The 10,390-nt window shown below is 42.5% G+C and overlaps 1 protein-coding gene across 2 annotated transcripts; it reads left to right on the top strand.

Moving 5' to 3' along the window:
* The first annotated feature begins 210 nt into the window (after window positions 1-210).
* Window positions 211-8,866, top strand: cabp1a (calcium binding protein 1a). Of its 2 annotated transcripts, XM_047591725.1 has the most exons (8): window positions 211-1,872; window positions 4,893-5,078; window positions 6,555-6,585; window positions 6,806-6,949; window positions 7,050-7,159; window positions 7,257-7,331; window positions 7,436-7,508; window positions 7,602-8,866. In XM_047591725.1, exons 1-8 carry the CDS (start codon window positions 1,120-1,122, stop codon window positions 7,625-7,627), a joined length of 1,398 nt encoding a protein of 465 aa, XP_047447681.1. In that variant the 5' UTR covers window positions 211-1,119; the 3' UTR covers window positions 7,628-8,866. The 2 variants fall into 2 exon arrangements, with proteins under 2 accessions (XP_047447681.1, XP_047447682.1); XM_047591726.1 differs by lacking the exon at window positions 4,893-5,078 and having other exon boundaries at window positions 236-1,872.
* The last annotated feature ends 1,524 nt before the right edge of the window (window positions 8,867-10,390 follow it).

Consider the following 10,390-nt stretch of genomic DNA (forward strand, 5'->3'; position numbering starts at 1 on the left):
TATAGTGATGGCACAGGGAGGCGCAACAATGTTGTCATTGCTCTGTTTTCTCATTATAACAGCAGTTCTTTCCTGTCAGACCTGCATAGCCTCTGGAGGATATGAAGACAGAAGCACTTACATCCTGAGGCAACAATGTACGCCAGATTTATTTATTTATTTATTTTGTGTGCTGCCGTCATTACTCTTGTCTTCCAGGGTTACTAAAAGACACTCCCCGGTGAATTAAAGATCTGTCTCCACAGTCAATCTGCGAGGTCCTTTATGAATCGGAATCTTTCACGGAAACATGTAAATTAGTGTTTCCATGTGAGGTCCTGTACATCTGAAGGTTGAAGGGACAAGCTGACGTGTAGCTAATGCCAGTAAAGCAGAATCAGTGTTTTATGAGTTTAAAAATGTTGTGTCACAGTCCTTAATTATTAATGGGCTGTAATTCAATTATTAAATAGACTATGCAGTTGTATTCTGTTGCTACCAAACTGCTGGACTACTTTCTGCACGGCCAGCAGAATAGTGGGAAGGAAGACTAGTTGAAATATTACACAGATCAGAATTATTTGAGAAACATTCATTGATAACACGGATCCCGTGAATGTTAATAAGAATATTCTGTATGTGCAGAAATGTTTCTCTCACAGTCGTGTGCTTTGTGGGATGAAGTTTAGTCCAATGACCTTCAGTACTGTTCCCCGGGCAAAGCTGAAATTCATTTCATAATATAATAGATATTTTCAGAGAGGCAACAGATATTTACGTGAGACTGTCACTATTGTGTTATTCTTTAGGGGTATTGTGTGCATGCGCATTTATTTTTCTGCTTATTGTGCACCCTCTCGCCTGTTCTACGCGTCTTATTATTCATACGAGGGGTGTTCACACGGTAAAGTTTGCAGACATTTGCCGTCCACACCCACGTCATTACGATACCAGAGACAAACATTCACATCACGCTGTCTGTACGCGCTCCGGCCGCGCAACCGGGCAGTGTTCAGGTGAAATGTAGCTCAACTTGGCGCGGACAGGCTCTGCTGGAGAATATGTGTCGACAATGGAGAGGAAACGGCGAAGGATGTCGATGAGCAACCCACCGAGACAGACCAGACCAGATCCGCCGCAATGAGCGCCTCCTTCCCAAAATCTGATTCCACAACCTCCTTACTGAAATCATCCTCGGCGGCTAAGAGAGCGACACACCTCCCTGAACACGCAGCGGAAAGCCGGAGAAGTCAGCATCACCATCCGCACCAGCACCAGCATCAGCATCAGCATCACCACCGTCCCGCCGCACTCCACGGCAGCAGCAAAGCCGATGAGTCGTTTTGGTCGGCCGAATGCGACATCAGTGCCCGTAGACCCTTGTGCCATCCCTCCCTAGTCGGCAGCCAGGACAGTAGTAATAATGCTGCCACTCGGGGCAAGTGCAAGTCACATGCGCCTCACAGCCAAGTTCCCGTGGCGCCGGAGCCAAACGGCGAGGCAGGCCGAAGTGTGAGAGAGCGCTGCAGGACGTCCAAGCCCACGCACCGTCACCACCATCGAAGGAAGCACAACCGAGAGGACCGTCCACCGGCAGCGGGTCCACCTGAACCCGAGCACCCCCGACGCTGTCACACTCACGCCCGCCCGGTCCCCAGAGTGCCCTCCCTGTCGGACAGCAACGACGACAGGGCTCCTCTCTGTCAGCCGAGGCAGCATAAGGGGGCCAGTGTGGTCAACAGTAGCGGCCAGGAGGTCAGCAGTCCATCCCCGTCTTCTTGCTCCCTGGTCCCGTTGTCCAGCAGGTCCTCTCGTCGCTCACGAAGGTCCAGTGCTGCATCTTCTGCATCTGATATCAATTTACGCACCATCCTAAATTCACTCTTTGGCCAGGTAAGGCCCTGAACCAGAGGGAGCGAGTATCAGTTTGGCCTGAATACAGATCGATCAATTGGGCAAAATGTATTTGATGTGTTAAGTGTACAGATGCTTCTAGAAATTCCCTGGCAATGACACCCAAATAGTAAGTGATAACTGAACATCATCCTTATTAGGAACTCTTTGCAGTAACTTACTGAAGAATGTAGCTTTAAACCGTATCTCCAGTAGTTCTTTAATTTAACTGAGACTCCTCTGCTGAAGATTACCTGGTAAACATGCTTGCAGATATGAAGCAGTTAACTGTTGCTTCACTGGGATCTTGTCTATCAATATACTCTAATATGTTCTGTGATGCTGTCTGCAAACACTGTCATTACTGGACACACTACAGAGGGAAAAGCTTCTTCTACACATTCATTTCTTATGTAATGTTTAAATACAGTGCTACCTCCTACAGACTTTCTCAGTCAGGCAGCCCTTTTCTTGTTGAAGTGGATGTGCTGGGGTAAATAAATGTTCCAGTATCACACTCTCTGATGTGCTAATGTGTATTCGGTCAAAGGCAGAGGAATATTCAAGTCCCTGCATTGGTCAATCAGGAACACTGCAAGGACTGAGTTTCGTGTTTGAAGGAAATCGTGTTGATATTCTTGCTTGCTGGTCTTACTTCTGGTTATACATTATTTATTGACTTCCTTAGAAGTCAGCGTTTATTTTACTTAGTGTAAATCAGATCTGGTGCTGAAAGAGGAAGCTCTCAATCATGAAATAGGCTCAGAACACGAAGATCACCCTGTGAGGCTCCAACAGAAACATCTTCTTGTCCTCATAGTGTAAAAGCCATTTCTACAAATAACCCGTGAGTCAGTCTGTGAGCAGTTCTGTGAAAACATTAGCGTGACCTGAAAAGGGTCTTTGATGAGACAGCTACTGGAGATGGAGAGGACTTCAAAACGAAATGCAGCACATGGTTCGAGAGATACACATTGCCTTTGGCATTTTTATTTGAATAATACATTCAAAGTAAACAGTCTTTTTTCTACCATGGTTGCAGGTGCTTCTGGGGATGAGAATATGGGAGGAGAGGTAGTTTGAAACCTTTTTTGAAGGAAACCATTATTTTGCAGAGAAAACACTCCATTTTGGTCTTCTTTCGTTCACGCCAATATACATGCGTCTACATATAGTAGCAAATGCATTCTCACAGCCCTCGTGTGTTTCTTAGTGATGCCATTTGTCCGCTGTAGGTCAGAGTGACCTTGTGTTTGCCTGCACAGGGCAGATGATGGTGTGTGTGTGTGTGTGCGTGTGTGTGTGATGGGGGTGGCGTGAGGCAGGAAAAACAAAGGCACATGCAGAAAATGTAATGTAAATTCAAATGCAGTCCCAAGGTTGCATACTGACAAGTTATTCCGCTGCTTGAGCGCTGGAGTGCAGGTGAGGAGGACAGCTAGACTGGAAATAGGTCATCACAGAATGTTCTTTCAAATTTGCCTGCTACAGATTTTCATCACGTAGAAAAAGCAAACACTTCAGAATTTGTGTGCGGTCCTGGCGTACTTGTCAGGTGCACATTTGCTTATACTAATCGGTACTTGTCTGTAGGAAAGCTGTGAGCGTTTGCCCCAATTTCTCTTGTTTATTATATTACAGTGCATGCAAACCTTTGTCGAATTGTCTGAGGTGTTTACAGAATAACTAACAATTTGGTTCGTTTGACATTTGGGTGAAATATCTCTTAGACATCTCCTTTCCTTTAATAGACATAATTCTGTTTCCGTCCTTGGCCCCCGTCTCTCGCCTCTCATCTATTTTCTCACCCTCGCTCTGATTTCTCCCCCACCTCCCCACCCCCCGCCCACCCTGCTCTTACTCTGCCTCGCTTTTGCTGTTGCTACATTCATTTACTCTCGCAAGTGTACTACAGTGTGGTTCACAGTTTTTCATTCAGCTGTAGGCACAGGTTAGCATCCCGGTCTTCATGGGTGCTGCTGAAACCAGAGTTTTTTCTCCCGTCAAAGGCCAAACTGCAAACATAACGGAGAAGAAGTCCTCATGGTCCTTTTTAGTTCCTCTTTTCTCAGTTGGTATGGGAAACTGCTTAGAGTGGCCAATGAGAACGGTAAGACTGTGTTCAGCCTGTTGCACTGTTGCACTCCTACAGCCTGCCTTTCTCCGTTTGTTTGACACTGGTTTCCATCAGTTGCTTTTGTTTGTTCTGCGCAAAATCAGATTAAGCTGTACTGCAAAAACTCGGGAGGATTCACAGCCTTTTTTGGCTCTTTATTCACTTTATTGGATAGTGGTGAGAGACGGGAAGCAATGAGTGAGACAGAGAGAGAGAGAGAGCAAAGGGTGAAGACTATAGTCCCGGTTTATAGGGCACACACTCACTGTGGTGAACTAAAGGGGACGTTTTATTTGAATTATTCATGCACAAAACCAAACTGAACAAATTTTAGGTTTAGGGCACAGACGTATTCTGTCACCACACTGAGGGAGTATTTGGTTACTGTGTAGACTCTGGCACGGCTTTGGTACACAACAGGGCTACAAGTACTGAACGTCCTATAGAACAAATGTCTCTTGTCAACCTCTGAGCATGTGTTTTTGTGATTATAATTCATGTAGCCTGGCCTTCAGCTTGCCTCTCCTCTGCTTACCGCTGAGTATGTTTACTGTTCCTGTGACAGTGTATAGGTGTGAGGTGCCAGTCGGTACAATGTGGCAAGTAAACTGTTATGAACGATGAATGGAAAGCTGGCAACATGCTGTTTTGCAGATGCATTTACCTTTCTGCCACGTTTTCAGCATTGTTCCTCTCACGCACACACTTGCATAACGCACAGACATAACACTATGCTCACATCTGTGCTAGTATGCTGAGCTCAGATATGTCCTAGCATTTGATAAATTAGCTGTGTATAAAGAACAAAGAAGGTTTTGGATGGCTTTCCTACATAGTCCCGCAAATCCCCTCTCAACTTGTATGTTTATTCCTTTCTGCTCTGTCTCGTCTCTCCTCTGGGAAGACGCTTCAGGATGCTGAGAGGAGACTCAGGGTGGTGATGTCCTGTGAGGAGATGGTCCCGGCAGGGTACCTCCGACCTTATCAGGACTCCATTGTTTCCATGACACAAAACTGCGTTCTCGTGAGCAACATAATGGGACAAACCTGTGTCTTCCTGAGTAAAGGCGTGGCAGAGTGCAGGCAGGCTGTACGTAAGTCTGGACAAACACCCCTTTTATCTTCGACACTGATATTGGTAAAGCTAGGGTTTCTGGTTTTGCAAACAAGCTGGAGTAACAGCGTCCATCGCTCGGTTGTAGAGGCCCAGTACCCACCATTGTTTTGACTGGTATATCTTTAAATTATAACAGTGCAATAAAGCCAACAACAGTCTTTCCATTTGTTACATCAAATCTCATCATGAATTAACAGTCAAAGTATTGAAGATTCACATGTAGTTCCTCTCACAGACATTTGCATTTTGTCCAGTGAAGGCGCATTTATTACAGGACAACTTTGACATTTAGGGGAAATGCATCTATTTGTTTGCTTTCTTGCAGAGAGTTAAGAGAGATACTAACATGTCCCTTAAATATATAACTATAGGTGCTAACGGCAAGCTTGTCATGATCAAATGCAACAATATCCACTTACCAGCACCTCTGAAGCTAAAAAAATTTACATTTTATAGCTTTATTTGGTTATTCCGTGTAAAGGACAAATATAAAACAGCGTGTGGTGGTTGTAGAGAAGCTGATAAGTACATAATGTTACATTCAGGGGGACCAGCCTTCCTCTTTCCTCAGTATCCATTCTTCATGCTAAGCTAACCAGCTGCTGGGTGCGGGTACTTATTAACCACACAGATACCAAAGTGGTATTGATATTTTCTTCTCTCAGCAGAGAATCGAAAAAGCCTTTTCTAAAAATGTCAAACTATTTCTGTAAGAAATCTCTCTGTTATTCCGTTACCACCCTACTTATGCCATAGCAACGGAGGTGCACGGTATAGATTGATCAGACCTGGGACATGTCACAGTAACAGGTAATGGCTGATGCGCCGACAGTGATGGATTAAGAGAGGAAGTGCGGATGGTACTGTGTATCCATTCGTGTTTTTTGGACTCATATGCCTCCTGTGTTTTCCTCGTCAGCGGTTCCGGTCAGATAGTTTTTCAGGCCTGACGTCAGAGCTCAGTGTTGTGTTTAGACTTCTCACTACTACTGCTGTTAACCCCTGAGGGCTCTGGGATATGTCTGCCTCTCTCCCTGCCCTTTAAAGGTTGTGTTCATTGTAAGCAAGTGCTGAAAAAAACAGAAACGAACACATTCTTTTGTGAACTCCAAGGTTATGGTTCCCAGTTGTGCCTGATAGGACTCAGCCTATTTATATTGGGAAGTTTTGTTATCGTGACATGAGATAGATTCAGTCTGCTCGTAACGTCTTTTACTGTAAGATATCCTTTAGTTGAGATTCACCACAAGGCAGAGGACCGATATGGAAAGGATCGCTGATTTAGATTTGGGCATCACTCCAGTCGCAGCTTTGACAGCGGTGTGTTTGTATACAAGTCATAAGAGAATTAGTGAGTGTTTGTTGTGGTGATTTGTCATGACTGTTTTTCTTCATGTGTCATGATTTTTTTTTTTACTAGACATATTACTGAGTGTTATTTCTTAACAGGACAGAGAGCTGCGGCCAGAAGAAATGGACGGTACGTTTTTCTTCCCTTTAACTTTATCGTCTCTGTCTTTACTGACGTTAACCAGTCAAACAAAGTGATATCAAATGATCAAGCAGCACAGTTAGTGAAAGAAAAGATAGAAGAGTAAACTTAAATTAAAGTGCACATTTACATGTGATGCCATAATTTGTACCACAGAGCTTTTTCAGGTCAGTCACTAATAAGGTTTCTCTTGCTGTGTTTGAAACAGAGTTGCGAGATGCTTTCAAAGAGTTTGATAAAGACAAGGACGGTTTCATCAGCTGTAAAGATCTAGGAAACTGTATGAGGACAATGGGATACATGCCCACGGAAATGGAGCTAATAGAACTGAGCCAGCAGATAAACATGAACTGTAAGAACATGACTGTCTTATATATGTGCCATACATACAACAGAATCCCATATCTGTGCTGAGGTTTGAAATTATTTGTCCAAATCTCCTTTTTCTTAAGTGGGAGGTCACGTTGATTTTGAAGACTTTGTAGAGTTGATGGGCCCCAAACTCCTTGCTGAAACTGCAGATATGATTGGAATAAAAGAGTTAAAAGACGCATTTCGGGAGGTAAGCGTGTCTGGATTCAGATTTCTTCTGGTTCTGGTCGCTGTTATTTATTTATCTGGTTTTCCTTTAATGTTGCTCTGTTGCTTTTTGTTTTCAGTTTGACACAAATGGAGATGGTGCAATCAGCACATCTGAGCTTCGAGATGCCATGAGGAAGCTGTTGGGCCAACAGGTAAGATGACAGAGAGATAAGAGACAGTCTCTAAAATGTTCTTAAATGAATAACCACTGTGTGTGTGCATTCCTGCAAATCTGTTTTTTTTTTTTTATTTCCAGGTAGGTCTAAAGGAAGTAGAAGATATCCTGAGGGATGTGGACTTGAATGGTGACGGACTTGTTGACTTTGAAGGTAAAAGAGCTTTCACAATCTGCTGACTCAAAGAGTAGCGTAGAATCTGGTACAGTGGTTGTATTTTGTCACCCTCCTCCTCTCCTTTCACAGAGTTTGTGCGAATGATGTCTCGCTAGTATCATGAAAATGATCGGTCCTGAATGTGAAGCTATGTCCTTCTCTACAGTAGACCAATTACAACAAAGGACATGCAAAGATCTTCTGAGCCATCCAAATCTGAATGACACTGGAAATAAAACTCCTTGAATGTTATGGAACGAGGAGTCACCTCACACTTTCCATCAATAAGTGTTCTTCCTGAAAAAGTCTCCAGTTCAACTGTGGCAGAATTTGCTGTAGCCTAGCTGATGATTGACTAATTTATGTTTTTTGCACTTTAATTCTCACTAAATAACTTCCTGTGTGGACAGATTACAGACGTCTTGTCTTATCTTCTACATGGTTTAATTAAGTGTCTTGAAAAATTGTCTCCTTTGATGTACAACAGCATCAGAGTAAGAGACTGAATGTCTGTAGAAAAGATGTAAAAAATAAGTGCGCTGTGGAATATTTCACCACGTATTCACACAGTATGTGTTAAATAAGGAATTGTAAGTGGAAAGACCTTTGCGTGACATTGGTGCTCCACCACGGAAACCCATGTGGCAATATCACACCTGTATTGTAACTGTGTGACCATCTGTGATTGTTCACTGTGCCAGTCCAGTCTGAGAAAAAAGCCTCACTGTCTAACATTCATCAAGGAAAATCACAGGCACTAATGAACACTGAACTCTGAAATGCCTTTCGTGTATGTCATTCACTTGGGAGTTGAAACAATATTGGCAATATGATACAGTCTGTCAAAGGTTAAACCCAGAAAACCAAAGTGTTTAATAACTGTAGTCGGCTGCAGTTTGCAGCTAAATGGAGCATCTCCGGACTTTTAGTCTTGTTCACAGGTTTAAATTCCCAGAATCTTTCATGTATGTTTTGGAACGAATAACGGCTGTTTTTAAAATGCATTTTTCCTGTCTGACATCATACAGTATGACATATATGATCTGTATATACAGTGGACGTGATTATGTTGTACCTGTATTGTATGTCATTGTCATTATTACTGTAGTCGTGGTAACATTCCACACGTCTGTGTTGTCAAAGAAATTTTTATGCATGCCAAAGAGACACATTTATTAAATTCAGTATGCACATTTGCAGTTTTGTCTAACAAAGTAAACAAAAATACTTCGCCAAGTTAACTGTAGAAAATTAAAAAGTATTTCAGACCCTTTTATTTTGGTAATGTTGCCAAGGAATATTTGGAAAATGGTTTGTTATCTAGACATCCAATGAAAACACACACTGATAACAAATTATACTGGTGTGGTCCTTTTGTCTGTTTGTCTATAAAGGCAATATCAAAATGTCGTCATAAGTATACTAGTTTGGCACCGAGAGCTGCCTCTGCTAAGGACAACCACCTTATAATATCTATTATTCATATGTGACAGTGGTACGACTGCAGACTGAGCATGTTTTACCTGCAGGAACACTGCAGCATGCCACTTTGAAAGCACACGTCACCAAACGAAAACTGCTAATTCAAGAGATCAAAAAGTTTTTACTGGCATTTCAATCCTATGCAGCAGATACGTAACAAAGTAAAAGGAAACAGTCTTATTCCGGGAAAGCGTTGCTACATAAACCTACAAAAACAGGACTAAGACATCTCTACATAAAGTGCATTAGTTCAATACAATGTAGATAGGTAACTTAAAATCAACTGTGCTGTAGGCCTTTCCGGTGTGACTGTTGACTTATTTAATTTTAAGTAAAGGTTTGTTTTTCATCAAACGTGTTTGACATTAGTTACACACTGTACAGAACACATTCATAAAGTCATGTTTTATAGTTAAAATGATCACACTGACATTAATGCTGAAATGTTCGGTACAGGACGTGTTTTCCCCCGGAAAGAATTAGATATTGTGGCAGACACAGGCGCACACATAGCTGAACTGTTACAAGCTGCTTCTTGCCCATTTGTCTTCTGGACACAAATTGTTGCATGTGGCAGCAAATGTTTGCACATATGCTTATGCAAAGTGTTGTGTGGAAACATTACGACTTAGCAGGTCTACAGTACCAGCTGCAGCAAACAATGCTGGGCTTCGTTTTCATGATGGACCACTGTGAATACGCTGGATCTATCAGCGTATGGTCGCCGACGCAGTGTTAGGTAAAAAGGCAATCATAAAACACCTGTCGTCCGTAGCGGTGGTGCTGTTGCCATAGCAACTGTCCTCATTCATCCCTGTATGGGCAGCTCTCGAAACGCTCCGTGTGTGCGTTGCGTTGGACTCTACCGATTGGACGAGGCTTGGACCATACCATAACGGAAAATGGGGGTGTCACATTTTCTTAAAGAACACGTGTTATAGTAAGTGTATGAAAAATATTCCAGTCCCTTGAATAAAAGTGTGGAACTTGTACTGTTTAAGATAACTTACCCATGACTGCTAGTATCGGTAGAACTACGTTTTCTTGCCAACTGCTGTTATAACCAGCACACCCCCTTGTTCTGATGGCGAGAGTCAACGATCTATGACAGCAAACAGCAACTGATTAACACTATAAAATTTAATTTCTCAAGATTTTGACGGTTTAAATTGAGTACGGCATAGTTTTGCATATTGGGTGCAAGCGCATACTCACTTTCTAATTAAAATATTGTTTTATTAAAATCGTAATCGTATTAATTTGTACATAAATTGACGTATACTTGACGTGAAAATGGGGGCGGGGGGGCAGACTGTCAAGGATAGGATATGAATATAATTAGTTTACAGCCATCAAAAGTCATACAATTTATAAAAAATATTTAAAAACGCTTTGAA

This window comes from Mugil cephalus, chromosome 8, assembly GCF_022458985.1.
Source record: "Mugil cephalus isolate CIBA_MC_2020 chromosome 8, CIBA_Mcephalus_1.1, whole genome shotgun sequence".
NCBI classification, from domain to species: domain Eukaryota; kingdom Metazoa; phylum Chordata; class Actinopteri; order Mugiliformes; family Mugilidae; genus Mugil; species Mugil cephalus.

What these genes read in the sequence shown, in the direction of transcription:
- cabp1a (XM_047591725.1), top strand. Translation starts at nt 1,120, where the DNA reads ATGAGCGCCTCCTTCCCAAAATCTGATTCCACAACCTCCTTACTGAAA. An exon ending in CCAGCAGATAAACATGAACT is followed by an intron (nt 6,950 to 7,049) that starts GTAAGAACATGA and finishes CTTTTTCTTAAG; the next exon opens with TGGGAGGTCACGTTGATTTT. An exon ending in GGAAGCTGTTGGGCCAACAG is followed by an intron (nt 7,332 to 7,435) that starts GTAAGATGACAG and finishes TTTTATTTCCAG; the next exon opens with GTAGGTCTAAAGGAAGTAGA.